The sequence below is a fragment of the Heterocephalus glaber genome, unplaced genomic scaffold (assembly GCF_053883595.1).
Source record: "Heterocephalus glaber isolate CG9 unplaced genomic scaffold, H.glaber_assembly_v1.0 deba00001662, whole genome shotgun sequence".
NCBI lineage: Eukaryota > Metazoa > Chordata > Mammalia > Rodentia > Bathyergidae > Heterocephalus > Heterocephalus glaber.
The window spans coordinates 5,835,915-5,855,782 of NW_028258403.1; the positions used below are offsets into that span (position 1 = coordinate 5,835,915).

Genomic DNA, 19,868 nt, shown 5'->3' on the forward strand with positions numbered 1-19,868 from the left:
CCTGTTCTAGATGTGGTCTCTCTCATTTGAATGGTTTTTATAGCTTGCATAATCAATCATGGAGTTGTAATTCAGAGAATGTGATGTACACTGAGCAAAAACGGAGAGGTTGAAGGGAATCAGGCTGCTGAGTGATCTATGAGTTAGGAGCAAGACTTGCCTGTATGAGACCTGAGATGGCCCTGGCTAGGTGAAGGCTCTGGCCTAGAGCTCTGTGGACATGTCCTGCCTTCCTTGTCCTGTATGAATAAGGCAGTAAATGAGCCAGTATACAAACTCTACCTGGAATTAATAGTATAGAAGAACAGTCTACTGTGATCCTCATGGAATCCACAGTGCAAGGTGGAAGAAGACTGTCTCATACCAAGACTGAAGCTTCTGCCTGAGGTCACTGGGAGCTGTAAGACAATGGGCTGCTAGCAGACTCTAGTCTCCTGTACTGTGTTCTGGACCTAAGACAAGGCTGTAGCAGGCCCTTAAAGTAATTGTGTCCCATAATCCCATGTGTGAGTATGTATCCAAAGGACTAGAGTTGAGTATTTTGAGGAGATAGCTGCACTCTCATTTTTATTGCTGCATTATTCACAATAGCCAAGTGTCAATCTATGTCTATCAATGGATGAATTAATAAAGAAAATGGAATACATATGTTAGCGCATATATATATATATATATATATATATATATTTATTTATTTATTTATTTATTTATTTATTTCAGGTCCTGCCACCCAAAGAATGAGATCTTCCAATTTGCAACAGCACGGATGACCCTGGAAGACATCAATATGTTAAGCAAGGTTGCGGGGAACACGCCAAATCAGCCCGCTGCCCACAGGCAGGTCTGCACACACCCTACCTAGGTCGCGAGTCACACAGAACAAGCTGAATAAACCCAAGCCCCAGCAACAATCCACTGGACCTCCCCCCCCTTCCCACTACTCGGTACAGCCACCTGGTTCCACACTACAAAGATGCAGGGGACACTGGACCACCAGACCACAGTACTGAGTCCCGGTGCTCCTGGCCCAGAGGTTGGGGCTTCTGAGCCGCCGTCCCACTGCTCCTGGTCCAGAGGAAGGAGCTTCCTGGCCACCATCCCTCCAGCTGCTCCCAGCCCAGAGGAAAGGGCTTTTGGGCCACCTTCTGTCCCACTGCTCCTGTCCCAGAGGAAGGGGCTTCTGGGCCACCATCCCTCCCACTGCTCCTGGCTCAGAGGAAGGGGCTTCCTGGTCACCATCCCTCCCACTGCTCCCAGCCCACAGGAAAGGGCTTTTGGACCAACATCCCTACCGCTGCTCCTGGCCCCTGTCCCACCTCTCCCAGCTCAGAGGAGGTAATCCATGCAGGCGCTAATAGTCCCCGCCCAGTCGAAATGAGAAAACACATAAATAAGTCTCAAAACCAGACTTTCAGATCACCTACAGCAACCCCAAAGGGAAATGAGATGGAACACTCTGATACTCAAACACCTGGACTCCCTGAATTGGCAACAAAAGGGGATCTGGAAAAAATGAAATCAGAAAGAATTTCTCAGATAACAGGAGAAATTGTGCCCCTGGTGCAAGACTTGATTAATAAATCTACAGAGGAGCTCAGGAACATGATGGAATCCCAACATAGGAAACAAATGGAATCCATAAAACAGATGCAAATAGATTTCCAGGACATGAAAAACTCCATTGAAAGTCTACACAGCAGAATGAGCCAATGTGAGGACAGAATTTCAGATATGGAAGATAAGATTGCAATTAGTGACCAGGAAAAGAAAAATTGCTTCAAAATTATAAGGGAACATGAGAAATCAATCCAGCAGCTGTTAGATGATGCAAAGAAGAATAACATAAAACTGATTGGAGTCAATGAAGAAACAGGAGAGATTGCAGATGACATAAAAAAATCTCTTCACAGAAATAATGGCAGAAAACTTCCCAAGCAGGGGAAAAGAACTTGACATACAGATAAGTGAGGCATATAGGACTCCAAATAGCCTTGATCAAAAAAAATCTACACATAGGCATATAATTGTTAAGATTCCAGAAACTCAACAGAAGAACAAAGTTCTCCAAGCAGTCAGAGAAAAGAAACAAATCACATACAAAGGAAAGCCCATCAGAATCATAGCAGACTTCTCAACACAAACCATCAAGGCAAGAAGAGCTTGGAGTGACATATTCTAAGCCCTAAAAGAAAACAGCCTCCAACCCAGATTGATGTACCCTGCAAAACTATCTTTCAAAATGGATGGAGAAATAAGATACTTTCATGACAAAGAGCACCTTAGGAACTTCGTGAATACCAAACCAGCACTCCAAAGAATTTTACACAACATCCTAGGAACAGACATTGAGGATCACAACCTCAGGAAGCAACGCAGAATGAACCCATCTGGCATGACAAGAAAGTAAATGTAAAGGGGGAGAACCCAACAAAAAGAAAAAGTCATGGCAATGACAAGTCAATACATTTCAGTTATAACCATCAATGTTAATGGTCTCAATTCACCAATCAAAAGAAATAGACTGGCAGAATGGGTCAAGAAGCAAAATCCAACAAAATGCTGCATACAAGAAACACACTTAATTCAAAAGGAAACTCATAGACTGAAAGTTAAAGGGTGGAAAACAATCCTCCATGTGACAGGAACCTGAAAAAAAGCAGGAGTAGCTATCCTCTTGGCAGATCAAGTAGATTTCAAACCAACACTGATTAAGAGAGATGAGGAAGGATACTACATCCTTGTAAAGGGAAGAATCCAAGAGGAAGAGGTGACAATCATAAATATCTATGCACCAAACACTAGTGCACCCCACTATATAAAACAAATACTAACGGACATGAAAAGTCATATATGCACTAATACAATTGTAGTGGGGGACCTCAACACCCCACTGTCACAAATAGATAGATCAACTAGACTAAAACTAAGTAATGAAATACTAGAACTCAATTGTACTCTTGAACAAATGAACTTAACAGATGTTTACAGAGTCTTCCACCCCACAAAATCAGAATACACATTCTTCTCAGCTGCACATGGGTCATTCTCAAAAATAGACCACATACTCACACATAGAACATGTTTAAGTAAGTGCAAAGGAATTGAAGTGATCCCCTGTATATTATCAGACCACAGTGTGATGAAATTGGAGATCCATACCAAAAGAAACTTGAAAAATTTCATAAACAAGTGGAAACTGAACAACACACTTCTGAATAACCAATGGGTCACAGAGGAAATTAAAGAAGAAATCAGACAGTTTCTTCAATTAAATGACAATGACAATACAACATATCAGAACCTATGGGACACAATGAAAGCAGTCTCATGACGGAAATTCATAGCAGTGAATATGCATATTAGGAAAACAGAATGAGCCCAATTAAACAACCTGATGCTGAACCTCAAGCTTCTAGAAAAAGAAGAACAGGACAACCCCAGAGCTCATACAAGGGAGGAAATTATAAAGATCAGAGGAGAAATCAATGCAATGGAGACTAAGAGAATGATACAAAAAATCAAAGAAGCCAAGAGTTGGTTCTTCAAAGAATCAACAAAATTGACAAACCCTTAGCCAACCTTGTCAGAAAAAGGAAAGAAAAGGCCCAAATCCATGCAATTAGGAATGAAAAGGGTGAAATGACAACAGACCCAGCAGAAATCCAGAGGATCATCAATACCTACTTCCAGAACCTATATACCAATAAGATGGACAACACAGAAGAAATGGACAGATTCCTAGATACATATGAATTACCAAAATTGAACAAAGAAGACCTAAAAATTCTGAACAACCCAATATCAACCAATGAAATTGAAAATGTAATTAAAAACTTATCAACTAAGAAAAGCCCAGGCCCTGATGGCTTCACTGCTGAATTCTACAAAACATTTAGAGAGGAACTGCTGCCACTACTGTTCAAACTCTTCAGTGAAATTGAAAGGGAAGCAATACTCCCAAATTCATTCCTGGAAAGAAGCATCACCTTGATCCCCAAAGCAGAGAAAGACCCAACTGAAAAGGAGAACTATAGGCCAATCTCACTAATGAACATAGATGCAGAAATCCTTAAAAAGGTAATGCCAAACAGAATGCAGAAGATCATTAAGAAGATCATACACCCTGATCAAGTGGGATTCATCCCAGGGATGCAGGGATGGTTCAATATATGAAAATCAATCAATGTAATACACTATATCAATAGAGCCAAGGACAAAAACCATATGATTATCTCCATAGATGCAGAAAAAGCACTTGACAAAATCCAACATGCATTTATGATAAAAACCCTACAAAACATTGGAATAGATGGTCTCTACCTCAAACTGGTAGAAGCCATCTATGAAAAACCAATAGCCAATGTCATAGTAAATTGTCAAAAACTGAAATCCTTCACACTAAAATCAGGAACAAGACAAGGATGCCCACTATCACCACTCTTATTCAATATAGTTCTGGAAACATTAGCCAAGACAATTAGACAAGAGAAAGAAATAAAAGGAATAAAGATAGGAAATGAAGAAGTCAAATTGTCATTATTTGCAGATGACATGATACTCTATATAGAAGACCCCAAGAACTCCACCAAAAGTCTTCTAGACTTAATAACCAAATTCAGTCAAGTAGCTGATTACAGGGTCAACACACAAAAATCAATAGCTTTCCTCTACACCAATGACAGACTCACTGAGAGAGAAATAGGGCAAATAATTCCTTTCACAATAGTATCCAAAAAACTGAAATACCCAGGAATCAACCTAATGAAAGAAATCAAAGACCTCTTCTCTGAAAACTATGGCACTCTGAAAAGAGAGATTGAAGATGATATGAGAAAATGGACAGACATCCCCTGGTCCTGGGTAGGAAGGATTCATATAGTGAAAATGGCCATCCTTCCAAAAATGCTATATAGATTTAATGCAATTCCAATTGAGATCCCAGCAGCATACTTCATGGACCTTGAGGAAACAATCCAAAAATTCATTTGGACCAAGAAGAGACCCAGAATAGCAAAAGCAATTGTAGGTAACAGAGACATGGCAGGGGGTATCACAATCCCCAACCTGCAACTCTACTGCAAAGCTACTGTGATAAAAACAGCATGGTACTGGCAAAAAAACAGACCTGACGACCAGTGGAACAGATTAGAAGATGCAGAAACAACACCAGACACACTCAGCCATCTCATCTTTGATAAAGGAGCCAAACACCCTCACTGGAGGAAAGATAGCCTCTTTAATAAATGGTGCTGGAAAAATTGGGCTTCAACTTGCCAAAGATTAAAACTCAACCTATATTCCTCTCCATGCACTCAACTAAAATCAAAATGGATTAAAGATCTAAATATTAAAATAGAAACTCTGAACCAGTTGGAACAGAGGTTAGGTAGAACCCTTGAAGACATCGGTGTAGGAAAAGGTTTTATGAACAAAACCTCAGTTGCCCGTGAACTAGCCCAACCAACAAGTGGGATCTCTTCTCATTGAAAGGCTTCTGCACAGCAAGAGAAACCACCAGCAGTGTGAAGAGACAACCCACAATGTGGGAAAAAAATCTTCACCTGCTTTTCCTCAGACAGAGGTCTACTATCTTGAGTCTATTAAGAATTTAAAAAGATCAGACCTCCCAAATTTAAAGACCCAATCCAAAAATGGGCATATGAAATGAACAGACATTTCTCAGACAAAGAAGTAGAAATAGCAAATAAATACATGAAAAAATGATCAATATCACTGGTCATTCGAGAGATGCGAATGAAAACAACACTGAGATTCCATTTCACTCCAGAAAGAATGGCTGCTATCATGAAATCAACCAATAACAAATGCTGGCAGGGCTATGGGGAAAGAGGAACCCTGCTCCACTGCTGGTGGGAGTATAGACTGGTGCAAGCACTATGGAAATCAGTATGGAGATACCTCAAAGAACTAGGACTGGAAGTCCCATTTGACCCCACTATTCCACTGCTGGGGATCTTCCCCCCAAAAAACATCATACCACAGTGATATATGTGCACCCATGTTCATAGTAGCACAGATTGTGATAGCTAAAACTTGGAAACAGCCCAAATGCCCATAAGCTGGAGACTGGATAAAGAAAACGTGGTTTTTTTAATAAAACGGAGTACTACTCAGCCATAAAAAATGAGAAATTAGAGACATTTATAGCTAAGTGGATGCACATTGAGGGAATACTCTTAAGTGAAATAAATAGGACACACATGAATAAATACTGAATAATTTCTCTGGTGTGAGAAACCGAAAGTGTAAATAAGGACTAAATGTATAATAGGTAATGTGAAATAGGAAGAAAAGGGTCAAAGGGGAAGGAAGTGGGAGTGCTTGGGGAAAGGATAGAAGGGAATGAGATTAATATAAGAAAATGGAAAAATAGGAACAAAATTTTTGTAAATAGGGAGGACTGGAGGGGTTGAAGGGAGGGCTGGGCAAGGGTGAAAAATAAGAACCAAGAGAGACTATGTAAAGGTGCAAATTTCCAATGATGAATGTCATTATATTGTATACCTAAAATGTACCAAGGATTAGAATGAATAATCGATAATGCAAAATAGGAAGAAAAGGTCCAAAGGGGTAGGAGTAGTGGGAGGGGCAGGGGAAAGGAAAGAAGGGAAAGGACAAATGATGAGAAATGGAAAAAATGGAAATAAAGTCTTTGTAAATAGGGAAGGGTGTAGGCGGTGAAGAGAGGGCTAGGAATGGGGAAAAAAAAAGAACCAAGATGCATTATGTAAAGGTACAATTCCCAATGAGAAATGTAATTGTGTTGTATACCTACAATGTACCAATAAAAGAATTTAATAAAGTGAAAAAAAAATATGCTAAGCAAAATAAGCTAGGCACTGAAGGACAAATATATGCTGTTACTTATATGGGAAATTGAAAACAATTGTAGTTGTAGATGTATAGTATGACAGTGGTTATCCAAGGCTGGGGGTTTAGGAAAATTTGGAAGTTTATTCTAAAAGTACAAAGTTTTAGCTAGACAGGAGAAATAAATTTTTTGAGGTCTACTGTTGGTGACGATAGTTAATAATGTATATTTCAGAATTGCTAAGAGAGCAAATTTCAAATGTCGTGACTATAAAAAATGATAACTAAGCTGTTGGATATGTTAATTATCTTCGTTTAATTATTTCACATTACATATACATATCATAAGATCACTTAGTACCCCATAAATATATTTAATAAAAGAATATTTACAAGTATTTCTTAATAGAATAATTAACTTTCATGCAAAAACTAGTAGTTTTTACATAAATCCTGGTATGAAAAAGTAACACATGGTGAGAGCAATGCGAATTAATATTTATTCATTTCTTACTCTACTCCAGAGAACACAGCAGCTACTTTACATATGTTATGTTGTATAAAAGCCCTCAGGTAGCCCTGAGCTACCTGTTACTAACTACACTTGGAGATAAGAAACAAGCTAAGAAATTTAAAATATTATGTCAAAGAGTTCACATCTATGTCACAATGCAAACTTTCACTACTTTGCCTTGTAGATAGTCAAACTTACAAATAGGTAGATCTCAACTTAGTTTTCCTAGCCTGGCAGCCTGGTGAAGTCAGGATGTCATTTTGATAGTCCTCCATTGACTTTCATTACTTGTCACTGGCAATTCAGTGAATCCTATCTTCCCTTAGACATCAGGATCAATCATGTACCTAGTGTAGTGACCCATTTGAGCTCATGATGGCTGACTCCTTTTCCAGGAATGAAGACCAATAGATCAGTAAAGCCCCAGATTGTGGAGACAGAGGCAAAAACTCTTGAGGGTGAGTCATTAGGTAATAAGTGGAGGGCCAACCCCTACTCTGCTCTTTTAATTCTGGATCCATGTATTCCAGCTATGGGGAGAAAATATCCTATCTTCATTGGTGGCTTAAAGTATATACTATATCCAGTAGGACAGCATCCCAATTTCCAAGATCAGTGTCTCTCAGCTTGTTGTTGTGGTTTAGTCTTCAGTAAGTTATTCCACATTCTCTCAGTCCACCTGCTTCTGGGTAAAATGGCACAGAAACCACATCTCTCATGATGAAATCTGTGTGTTGCTCTAAGCAGTGGCTTATGGAATAACAAAACAGGAAAGAAAACATATACATTCTTTAAGACCACAAGAGTGGTTCTGGCAGAACTATGGTCTTGGTATGGGAAAACAGAGTCACACTAGTATATATTCCCCAAAACAAATCAGCAAGATCTCGCATCCCTTTGGGATACGTCCTCCAGGGCCCAACTTGCAGTTGTCTGCCAGGTGGTACCAGGACTGGATTCTTGCAGTGGGCCTGGAGGAAGGTGAGACAGAAGGAGTCAGTTATGCTAACTTGAAACATTTTCTTTTCATTACAGAGACTTTAAGCAAGGGGAAATACTTTTTTCCCTCCACATGGTGAAGATTGGGAAGTATTTCCACATACAAGGGAGATTGAAGCAAGCAGTGTGTTGAAGGCACTTACCCGCCTCTGAGTCCACTCAAATATGGCTGTGAGGAGATTTCCACTCTGCAAATGGTGGCTGTTTAACGCTTCTCACCCAATGGCTGCAGGAAGAGCCCAGAGGCTTCCTCTCCATGGAGATTTCTAAGCAAAATGTCATCTTTTATCTGGAGATGCTGACAAATCTCCACAGGCTGGGAGTTAGAAGATTAAGACCACTTGCTGGCCTGGTGGTTAGGGGACCTGACTCTATCCAGGCTCTGTCCTCAGTTTTGTGATGTCTTTGGTCAGTCTCTATCTTTTTCTGGAAATCTGTTTCTTCCTCTTGTATTAGGGGAGGATGAGGACCAATCTACAACAATGGGTTTTCAAAGACATTTTAAAGTACAGATCCATTTCCTCAAGGTAAATATAACACTTGAATATATATGTATATGATTGGGCAACTTTTAAAAAGAGTTTTTGGTTTGGCTTTCTGCATTTTCCTTTTTGTTTCCCCAAGGAAGGAGCCAGATCCTTAGTAGGTCTTAGGTGCAGGAATTTGTGTTTTCAGTCCCAAACCAGAAGCTGATTTCCCCTTGCAAACAGCCCAAGATATTATGAGATTGTGATATAACATGATTTGTGCACAAGATGGGAAAGGGTATACTTGTGGGAATTACATGGTGTCAGAGGGAGATTTTACACTGTGTCACAAAAGAATGTAGTATTGTGTATGTTTGGGACAGAGAAGCATTAACTTAGAGCAAAATTCTGCCACACAGTGTCACCTCAGCTTCATAGTGACCTGACCCTGCAGCAAGGGCTGCTAGGAGTGTTGGGCAAGGTGAGTACCAAACCAAGGGAGACATTTATTTATCAAAAAGCCACACACTTTGTGTCCTCTACGCCAAGAACTTCCCAACAAAGAGAAGCCTGGGTAACGTTAGAAACTATGGATGCAGGAATAACCATGATGAGCTAAATACTACAGGCATTTATCCATTTCCCCAGAGTGTGACAGCCTCCATGATCCAAGTGTGATTCTGCAGAGGCAGGCACCGTAGTATTGACAGGGATTATGGTTCTCCCCAGGCTGATTAGATATGTGTGCTTTCTACAATTTCAATTTGTACAATAACTTTCATATCTGTTATTTTTAAAACAAATAAAAATACTGTTGCTCTCATTATCTTCTTACCTAATGCTGCCCTCTTCACACGAAAAGGTCCTCTGGTGAATCATTTACCAACTTCATGTCTGGAAACTAAATAACTAAGGTCATTTCTAAATCTCACACACTTCTGGAGTGTTATGTGATAATACTGATACAAACTGTAACCACAAATAAAAATGAGATATTTTATTTCTATAGATTTTCCACATATTCTAGGCTTTATGGACTAATCTGAAGGATAGAGAGAGAATTAATTGGGAAAGTCTTTATCACTGTTAGTCTCACTGGGCTTTAATATTTAGTTTACTATAGATCCCTAAGGCCTGGCACTTAGTAAGCACTCAGGGAGTATTTGTGTACAGATTGTAGGAAACTGTTGTGCTTTCCTGTCCTTCTGCAGAAAGGAGCCCTTTTAACTTATAAGCCTGGTATAGCCCAGGATTCCCCAGGGAATCTTAGTTTTGAGGGCTGCAGTGATCAACAGGGATATGCTGAAAGGGGCTCTAATTGGTCACTGACCAATGGCCCTTGAGCATTTAGGTGGACACTTAAGGGTGAGGGGCCCTGCCAAGTGAGAAGTGGGGCCAAGGGTTCTGGAGAAAGATCCTGCCAGCCTTGTCCTCCATGGGCCTAGCATGGAACCACATGTGTCTTAGGTGGGAGGATTTGAGGAAGGAACCACATAAAATCACTGTGACACAGATAGGACAGGATTTGGTAGACTGTGACAACTCTGAGGAGAGATGAAGAAGAATGGGCAGCCAGGAGGCTGTAAGCCAAGGTTATCCTTGTTTCTAGAGAAGAAAGGAGAAAGAAACTAATTTCAGGTGAGGAGGAAGAGCCACTCAGAATAACCCCAACCCCACCTTTATCCCTAAAGCTGTGCAAGAGAAATGTCCTGTTCAGGAAGACCCTTCCCCTATCCATCGTGATGGTGCTATGTCCCTAAGTAGTGACCTCAGTGGTGCCTGAATGATCTTTAAGACCCATGAAATTATCCCCCTTCCCCTCTGTCATATAGCATGTATAGAGGTAACATGTTCAACCTGAGCACCATGACAAGAGCTGTCCACATTTTCTTCTGATGGTGCTTAGTTTCAGCCTTCCCAGGAGAGCATTCTCTGGTGAAACTAAAGTGGTTAAGAAGGAGCTGCTTAACAGCTTTCTGTGGGTATTTGGAAAGGTATTGAGTGGAGAAGGAAGGAAGGAGGCAGAAATCAGCAGAACTGTGTCGCTGGCCTGCCTAACACAGAGTTCGTCCCTGTGAAAGTCAGTGAACAAACTAGAAACCACCCTTCTCACTGAATTGAGATATGTATTTATTTGCTGGCATCTGCTCTAGTGCAATTCTAGACTTAGCTCCAGGAAAGATGTTTGATCACACAAGGGGCTTAATTTGCTCCCTGCAGTCTGTGTTGTTTCATGGTTTTCTTTATCCATTGTAGAAAATGTGAGATTTTGGTGTAGACACATGGAGTTGTCCCATCCTTTCTTCCATAGGAGACAATGCCCTGGGCCACATTATTACACACTAGGGGGCCTCCAGAGTCACCCTATAAATAGAGAGTGAGAAGATTACTCAGTGTAACCCTGACTCTTGTGTCTCCTCATTTCAGATCTTTCCCCAAAACCCTTCCCCTCAAAGCCAAGAGTGATAGATGTCTAGTCTTACCTTAAAGGAAGCATTTTTAACCTTTGGGTCTCCCACACACATCTCAGTGATACTGTTGTAATGGGTTTTAAAGCAGGTCTCACACTCCTGGTCCTTCTGCACTGTCACCCCTGCCTCCTGAAGTGTGCTTGGATATTCTCCCTCTGGGACCAACCGTCCCCATCCAGCCACGTGGCACAGTGAACCTGGCTTCACCTGGGACTTGGCCTTGGGCAGGCTGAGGGGCTGCACATCTTTAGTCAGCTTGGCCTTTTTCTCCAGCTGATGGGAAAGAAGTAAGAGTCCAGATCAGCATAGGCCTTCTGGGCCTGGATGCTGTGATGGACATAATGACAAAGAAGGAAGGGGCAGGGTCTCAGGTGAAAGGGGCATCCCTGCACAAGGAGAGCAAGAGCAGCAGGGAGGTGTGCCTTACCTGCAGCAGCATGATATCATTGGAGAAGATTATAGAATTATAGTCTGGGTGTGGAATGGCTTTTCTCACAGTGATGACCTGCTGGGTCTTTTCCAGTTTCTTGATGTTGTGGGCCCCCAAGGTGACATTTATTGTGCTGCACAGAGAGGGGAGTGGGTGACAGGTATGAAGCCCCAGAGAACACATCCCAGGAGCTATAGAGAGCAGGCTACAGCTGGTACAATGTGGAGCTGAAGATGACAGCAGGGCCACCTGGCCAAGTGAATGTGCCCTCTACTTCTTATTAATTGAGGCTGAGATCTTGTGCTTTGGGCACCAGAGATTCTCAGGGGTCAGTTACCTCCAAAAACACATGGAATTACTATACTTTATTACTATGCCAAAGCATGCTCCTGGATCTGAACAATGAGGCTTGATCACCCTGCTCTTTCTTATGTCAGCAATTCCTCAGGTGCCAACTTTCTTGCTTCCACATGAGACACTGCTGGCTGGCTATTTCTTTCCCATAAGGAGTCTCCTACATGCATGCCACCAGAGCTCGTTGGGAAGAAGGGTTTCTGAGAAATGTTTCCTAGAGACTATGGGCTTTTTTTTTTGTTACTCACCTCCCTAAACAGTGAGCAGCTGTCAACACAAACTTCTCTTGTATCAGGAAGCCACCACACTTCTTTTGAGAATTCTTACTCCAGATCTGAAGGTAGGCCATGTAAGGGCGGGAGTGGGGTTTGGCTTCATGTCCTCCAATGATCTCCCCTGAAAAAAAAATGATTATCTGTGTGCACTCAACTGAGTCACTGCCTGAGCAAGTACTCTGTGTCTTCAGCACTGCTGGGCATTTGGGAGCATGGGGTGGCCTGGAGTTGGGAGGAACCTGGAGGAAGGAGCCTCAGCTTTTTCTATTGCATTGGGAGGGAAAACAGGTCTTGGTCTAGAAATCTTTCTTCTCCATGTAGTTGGAGATGAGCATACTTGTCTGGGGACAATGAAATCCCAGAGGCTTTCATAACTCCTCTGCTGACTTTTCATTTCCATTGAGTATCTAAAATCTTTCTCAATCCTGTGATGTCTAGGATGGTGCTTCTTTCTACTGGGGCCTTCAGTTGAAACCTAGACATTGTCTTATCATCTTTCCTAGGGCCTGACATGTAGTGGGTGCCCAAGGACTATTCACTGGCTTCATGAAGGAACAGCTCCAGTTTGTCTCTGGTGAAGGTTGATAGGGCAGTGCTGATGGGAGTCTGGAGAGCAGAAAAGGTAGGGTCTGCTACAGTGGCTTATACTGGAAAGCAGGGAAACCATTAAAGACTTGGGAAGACCCCACAAAATCAGAATACACATTCTTTTCAGCTGCACATGGGTCATTCTCCAAAATAGATCACATGCTAGCTCATAGGACATATCTAAGTAAATGTAAAAGAATAGAAGTTATCCCCTGTATATTATCAGACCATAGTGCAATACAATTGGAGAGCGCGGGGATTTAGCTTAGTGGTTCCGGCGCCGGCCTCGCAAGTGCAAGGTCCCGAGTTCGATCCCCTGCACGAAAAAAGGCAATACAATTGGAGATCAATAACATGAGAAACCGCAAAACACCCACAAACACATGGAAATTGAACAACACCCTCCTGAACAATCAATGGGTCACAGAGGAAATTAAAGAAGAAATTAGACAGTTTCTACACGTAAATGAAAATGCCAGTACAACATACAGGAATCTGTGGGACACAATGAAAGCAGTTCTATGTGGGAAATTCATAGCAGTGAATGCCCATATTAGGACAACAGAGAGAACTCAGTTAAATAACTTAATGAAGAACCTCAAGTTCCTAGAAAAAGAAGAGCATCACAAACCCAAAGCTTGTACAAGGAAGGAAATGATAAAGATCCGAGCAGAAATCAGTGCAATGGAGACTAAGAGAATGATACAAAAAATCAGTGAATCAAAGAGTTGGTTTTTTGAAAGAATAAATAAAATTGATAAACCTTTAGCCAACCTTATCAAAAAAAGGAAAGAAAAGGCTCAAATACATGCAATTAAGAATGAAAAAGGTGAAGCCATAACAAATCCAGCAGAAATCCAGAGAATCATCAATACCTACTTTGAGAACCTGTACTCTAATAAAATGGAAAACACAGAAGAAATGGACAGATTCCTACATACATATGAATTGCCAAATTTAAATGAAGACGATATAGAAATTCTAAACACCCCAATTACAATGAGTGAAATTGAAAATGTAATTAAAAACTTACCAACAAAAAAAAGCCCAGGTCCTGATGGCTTCACTGCTGAATTCTACAAGACATTTAAAGAAGAACTATCACCACTACTATTTAAACTCATCAAGGAAATTGAAAGGGAAGCAAGACTTCCAAATTCATTCCTGGAAGCAAGTGTTACTTTGATTCCAAAACCAGGGAAAGACCCAACCCAAAAAGAGAACTACAGACCAATCTCTCTAATAAACATAGATGCAAAAATCCTCAACAAGATACTGGCAAACAGAATACAGAGTGTCATTAAGAAGATCATACACCCTGACCAAGTCGGATTTATCCCAGGGATGCAAGGATGGTTCAACATCCATAAATCAATTAATGTAACACACTATATTAACAGAATCAATGACAAAAACCACATGATCATCTCAATAGATGCAGAAAAAGCATTTGACAAAATCCAACACCTATTCATGATAAAAACGCTACAGAAAATTGGAACAGGAGGTCTTTATCTCAACCTGATTAAGGCTATCTATGAAAAACCAACAGCCAACATCATACTAAATGGTCCAAAATTGAAAATTTTCACACTAAAATCAGGAACAAGACAAGGATGCCCACTATCACCACTCCTGTTCAATATTGTTCTGGAAACATTAGCCATAGCAATTAGACAAGAGAAAGAAATAAAAGGAATAAAGATAGGAAAGGAAGAAGTGAAACTGTCATTATTTGCTGATGATATGATGCTTTACATAGGAGACCCAAAAAACTCAGTCAAAAGTCTTCTAGACCTAATTGACAGATTCAGTAGAGTAGCTGGATACAAAGTTAACACTCAAAAAACAATAGCCTTTTAATACTCAAATAGCAGTCCCATTGAGAGGGAAATTCGGGAAATAATTCCTTTTACAATAGCATCTAAAAAAATGAAATATCTAGGAATCAACCTAACAAAGGAAGCAAAAGACCTCTACACTGAAAACTACAGCACTCTGAAGAAGGAGATTGAAAAGGATATAAGAAAATGGAAAGATATCCCTTGTTCCTGGGTAGGAAGAACCAATATAGTGAAAATGGCCATACTTCCAAAACTACTATATAGATTCAATGCAATGCCAATTGAAATTCCAACAATATACTTCACAGAACTAGAGAAAACAATACAAAAATTCATTTGGAAGCAGAAGAAACCTAGAATAGCAAAAGTAATTCTAGGCAACAGAGACATGGCCGGGGGCATCAAAATCCCTAACTTGAAACTATACTACAAAGCTACTGTGATAAAAACAGCATGGTACTGGCAAAGAAACAGACCCGAAGATCAGCAGAATAGATTAGAAGATGCAGAAACAACTCCAGATATACTCAGTCACCTCATCTTTGACAAAGGAGCCAACCACCCTCATTGGAGGAAAGATAGCCTATTTAATAAATGGTGTTGGAAAAACTGGATTTCAACCTGTCAGAAATTAAAACTAGACCCATACCTATCACTGTACACTAAACTAAGATTGAAGTGGATTAAAGATCTAAATATTAAGTCAGAAACACTAAACTTGCTGGAAGGTAAGTTAGGTAGAACTCTTGATGATATTGGCATAGGAAAAGACTTTATGAACAAATCTTCAGTAGCACGGGAGCTAGCACAAAGAATCAAGAACTGGGATCTCATCATATTAAAAAGCTTCTGCATTGCAAGAGAAACTACCAACAGAGCTAAGAGACAACCTACAATGTGGGAAGAAATATTTAGCTGCTGTACCTCAGACAAAGGTCTACTATCAAGAATATATAAAGAACTGAAAAAAATCAGACCTCCCAAATTGAAAGACCCAATTCAAAAATGGGCAACCGAAATGAACAGACATTTCTCAGACAAAGAAGTAAAAACAACAAGTAAATATATGAAAAAATGTTCAACATCACTGGTCATTTGAGAGATGCAGATGAAAACAACACTGAGATTCCATCTCACCCCAGAAAGAATGGCTGCTATCAAGAAATCAACCAACAACAAATGCTGGCGGGGGTGTGGAGAGAAAGGAACCCTTCTCCATTGTTGGTGGGACTGTAGATTGGTGCAACCACTGTGGAAATCAGTATGGCCATACCTCAAAGAACTAGGACTACAGGTCCCATTTGACCCAGCTATTCCCCTACTGGGAATCTTCCCCAAAGAATTAAAAGAATCATACCACAGTGATATATGTGCCCCTATGTTTATAGTGGCACAATTTGTAATAGCTAAAGCTTGGAAACACCCCAAATGCCATCAACTGGAAACTGGATAAAGAAGATGTGGTTTTTTTTATAAAATGGAGTACTACTCAGCCATAAAGAATGAGAAACTAGAGACATTTATAGCTAAATGGGTGCATATTGAGGCCATACTTTTAAGTGAAATAAATAGGACACACATGAATAAATACCGAATAGTTTCTGTAGTGTGAGAAATTGAAAGTGTAAATAAGGATGAAAATGATTAAAATGAATAATTGATAATTTGAAATAAGAAAAGGTCCAAGGGTTTGGGGATGGTGGAAGGGAAAGGGGAAAGGGAAGAAGGAAAGAAAAAAATTATGAGAAAAAAAATGGAATCAAACTCTGTGTAGATAGGGAAGGGTGGAGGGGGTGAAGGGTGCACAGGTAATGGGAGAAAAAATAAAAACTAAGATGCATCATGTTCCGGTACAAACACCCAATGATAAATGTAAATGTATTTTATACCTAAAATGTACCAATAAATTTATATATTAAAAAAAAAAAAGACTTGGGAAGGAAGTCAGAGTTGGAAAAAGGCAATGAATGGCCTAGGACTGAGCAAAGGCCAAAATAGTGTTCTGAGAATAGTGATTCCACCAGTTCTGGGGTCACTGAGCTCTGGGTGTCTCTGCTAAGCAGTTGATGAGGGCAGCATTTTTCTCTTCCCAGGCGTGGAAGACAGGCCCATTCCTGCCTCTCCAGGAGAAGTTGACGTTTTCTCCCTGCTACTTCGTACCATCTGCATGGACTTGGAATAAAGGCCCACTCTCCAGATGACAAAGGTGGGCTCTAGTTAGGGGATTGTACCATTGGCTCTATTTTAGAACAGCCACTGGTAGCTTATCAGGTGTCATACTTGTGGTTCCTTGGTGGGATTGAAGTTTGGGTTCAAAGGAATGTTGGTAGACAGACAGATCAGGATGTCCTCTGTAGAATGGGATTAGGCCTCTGGGAGGTGGAGATGGTCACTCACCTGCCTTTGCCCCAGGGGGCAGGAAGAAGGCCAACAGGAGCAGGAGCAGCTGCATCTTCACAAGAAGGCTTCCCAGTCACAGCTGCTGAAGCTTTGTCCTTGCTGTCTTTTAGCCCCCAGCAGAGAAAGGTGAGGAGTTAGCTCAGTGACCATCTGTTTCCTTCTGGTCTTATGTGCTTCATCATGGCGGGCTTTCTAAGAAAGTGCCCCACCCCACTGCTTCTCCCTGATGACGTCTTCTGAGTGATTGTGTGAGAATCTTACAGTGACCACAGCTGATGACTCAGAGCAAACCACCTGTTCCAGCTCACAGGAGGAATCCAAGAGTGTAAGGTGTGGACTGTAGGATGTGGTATTGCCCAGAACAGCTTCAGAAACCTGGGTTGCTAGTGACAGAACTAACAATGCCAGCTTCTAAAAACATCAGGATAGTCTGAAGCAGATGAGCATTAGGCCCATCTCTTGTGCTAGGAGCAAGGATGTTGGAGAGAGAGCTGACCATCTGGTGAAGGAGACAAACTCCCCGTAACCCAGTTTCAGAAAGGCCATGGTGGAGTAATGTACTAAGCAGTAACAAAGCATGGCCACCATCTACAAAGCCTACTCTTAAATCATCATAGCCCCCTTCCAAAGGGATCTTAAACATCTCTTTTTTAATTATAAATATTCAGTGTGATGGAGTCAACCTCTCTTCTCAGTATTTTTAAACAAAATTTCTGTACTTGACATTTATCATTCTAAATTAACAAATTGCTGTGGGCCGTAGGAGTTCAATCAATGAACTGATTAGTTTTCTCCTTCTACTTTGGGGAGACTGTCGTGGATCATAGCTGAACCACCTGAACTAAGGATGGAAAAGGGTGGTTATCCAAAGGATAGTGAGGTCATTACACCATTGATACATGGTAAATCTTCATTGTTAACTTGATCGACTTGAGAGATGTCTAAGAGATTAATAAAGCACACTCTGGGTTTGTTTGGGTGGTGATTTGATGTGTGATGTTGGGGTCTATATCTGGGAACTGATCCCTTGTCTTCTGTGCTCTGTTTCCTGGGGAATTCAAAGTGAGTGGCTTTGCTGCACCAAGCCCTTCTGCCGTAGTGTTCCTCCCTTGGAGCCAGCCAACCATGGACTGAATCCTCTGAGACCACTTTGTTTGAGGGGCAACTGCACCTCTCAATAGTTGGATTGTGGTGATTAAGCTTCCTTTTTATGCATCTACATTTCACATATTTTGCATGAAATTTATTATGTTTGAGAAGATGAAATTCCAGTGTAAGCAACTTCCTTGTCAATAGAGAACATTTATCAAAACTCTGCATGTTTTCAACTTAACTTTCCCAATAGTATACAATTTAAAAGTACAATCATCTTTCTGATTGCATACATGATATATGTTCATTAAGAAAATTCGGAGAGTAGAAAGGAAAAACAACAGTTACTTCTCTATCTCCCACACAGAATTTAAAAAATGTATTAATGGGGCTGGGGATTTAGCTCAGCAGTTTTTGCTGCCTGTTGCACAAGCACAAGGACCCGAGTTCCATCCCCGGCACCAAAAAACAAAACAAAACAAAACAAAAAAAATGTATTAGTACATGTTTGTATTATGTAATGATTCCATTTAATGTGGGGTGTTGGTGCATAACGCATCTTATTTCTTTTTAGTCCACTTCATGTGCCCCCTCTTTCCCCTCCCTCCATCTCTTAGTCCACTTTCCATTTGAAAAAGATTTGTCTCTTAGCTTCCTATTATGTTTTATTTTGCTCTTTAATTTATTTATACTTTGGGATTTTCATATAAGAGAAACTGCCTGTATTTACGGCTGTAAGAATAATTTATTTCTCTTAGCATTATGGTCTCAAAGTGCATCCATTTTTCTACAAGTGACTCATGTTTTCCTTCTCCATAGAAGACTACTACTCCATTGTGTGCAAATACTACATTTACTTTATCTATCTACTGATGGACATATATGTTGGTTCCAAGACGTAGCTGTTATGAGTTGTGCTTCTATAAACATGGGTATGCATGTATCACTGTAATAACATGTCTTCAGCTTTTTCAGGAAGATACCTAGAAGGGAAATGGTATGTTTAGTTTTTTTGAGGCATCGCCATACTTATTTCCATAGTCTCACATACAGACTATTAAACTCATGTAGTGAGCATATTAAATATTTGGAAGAATGCTGTATATACAATGCAATTTACTTTTTAATTCTATTTATTTTCACTTAACCCTACAATTTAAGCATTTCAACCACATTTAAAAAACCCAATCAGTCACTATCACCATAGTACTTATTTCCTAGTTTTATTAAAAAATTTAACATGCAATTAATTTAGAAAGTTGTAGAAGTTCAGTTTATTTTATCTTTTATTGTTTATGCTTTTGGTATCAAATGTAAGAATCCATTATCAAATCAGGAGTACATACATGAAGATTTACTTTATGTTTTCTTCTAAGTGTTTTATAGTTTTAGCTATTAAAGGTAGGCTGTTTAGCCATTTTGAATTAATTATCATTTATGGGATGAAGAAGAGGTTGACTACGTTATTTTGTTTTTGGCTATCCAGTTGTCCCAGCCCCATTTATTGAGATATATTCTTTTTCCACTGAATGATCAAGACCTCCTTGACCACTTTTACCAAAAATTAGCCATAAATATTGGATTTTTTTCTGGACTCTGAATA

The 19,868-nt window shown here is 40.2% G+C and overlaps 1 protein-coding gene across 1 annotated transcript; it reads right to left on the minus strand.

Annotated features, from left to right (window-relative positions):
• Nucleotides 1-9,996: 9,996 nt before the first annotated feature.
• LOC101702156 (granzyme B) lies at nt 9,997-17,330 on the minus strand. Its single transcript, XM_004864211.4, has 5 exons — nt 17,171-17,330; nt 12,315-12,462; nt 11,710-11,845; nt 11,295-11,555; nt 9,997-11,175 (listed from the first exon to the last, which is right to left on the minus strand). Exons 1-5 carry the CDS (start codon nt 17,223-17,225, stop codon nt 11,014-11,016), a joined length of 762 nt encoding a protein of 253 aa, XP_004864268.1. The 5' UTR covers nt 17,226-17,330; the 3' UTR covers nt 9,997-11,013.
• Between the last annotated feature and the right edge of the window lie 2,538 nt (nt 17,331-19,868).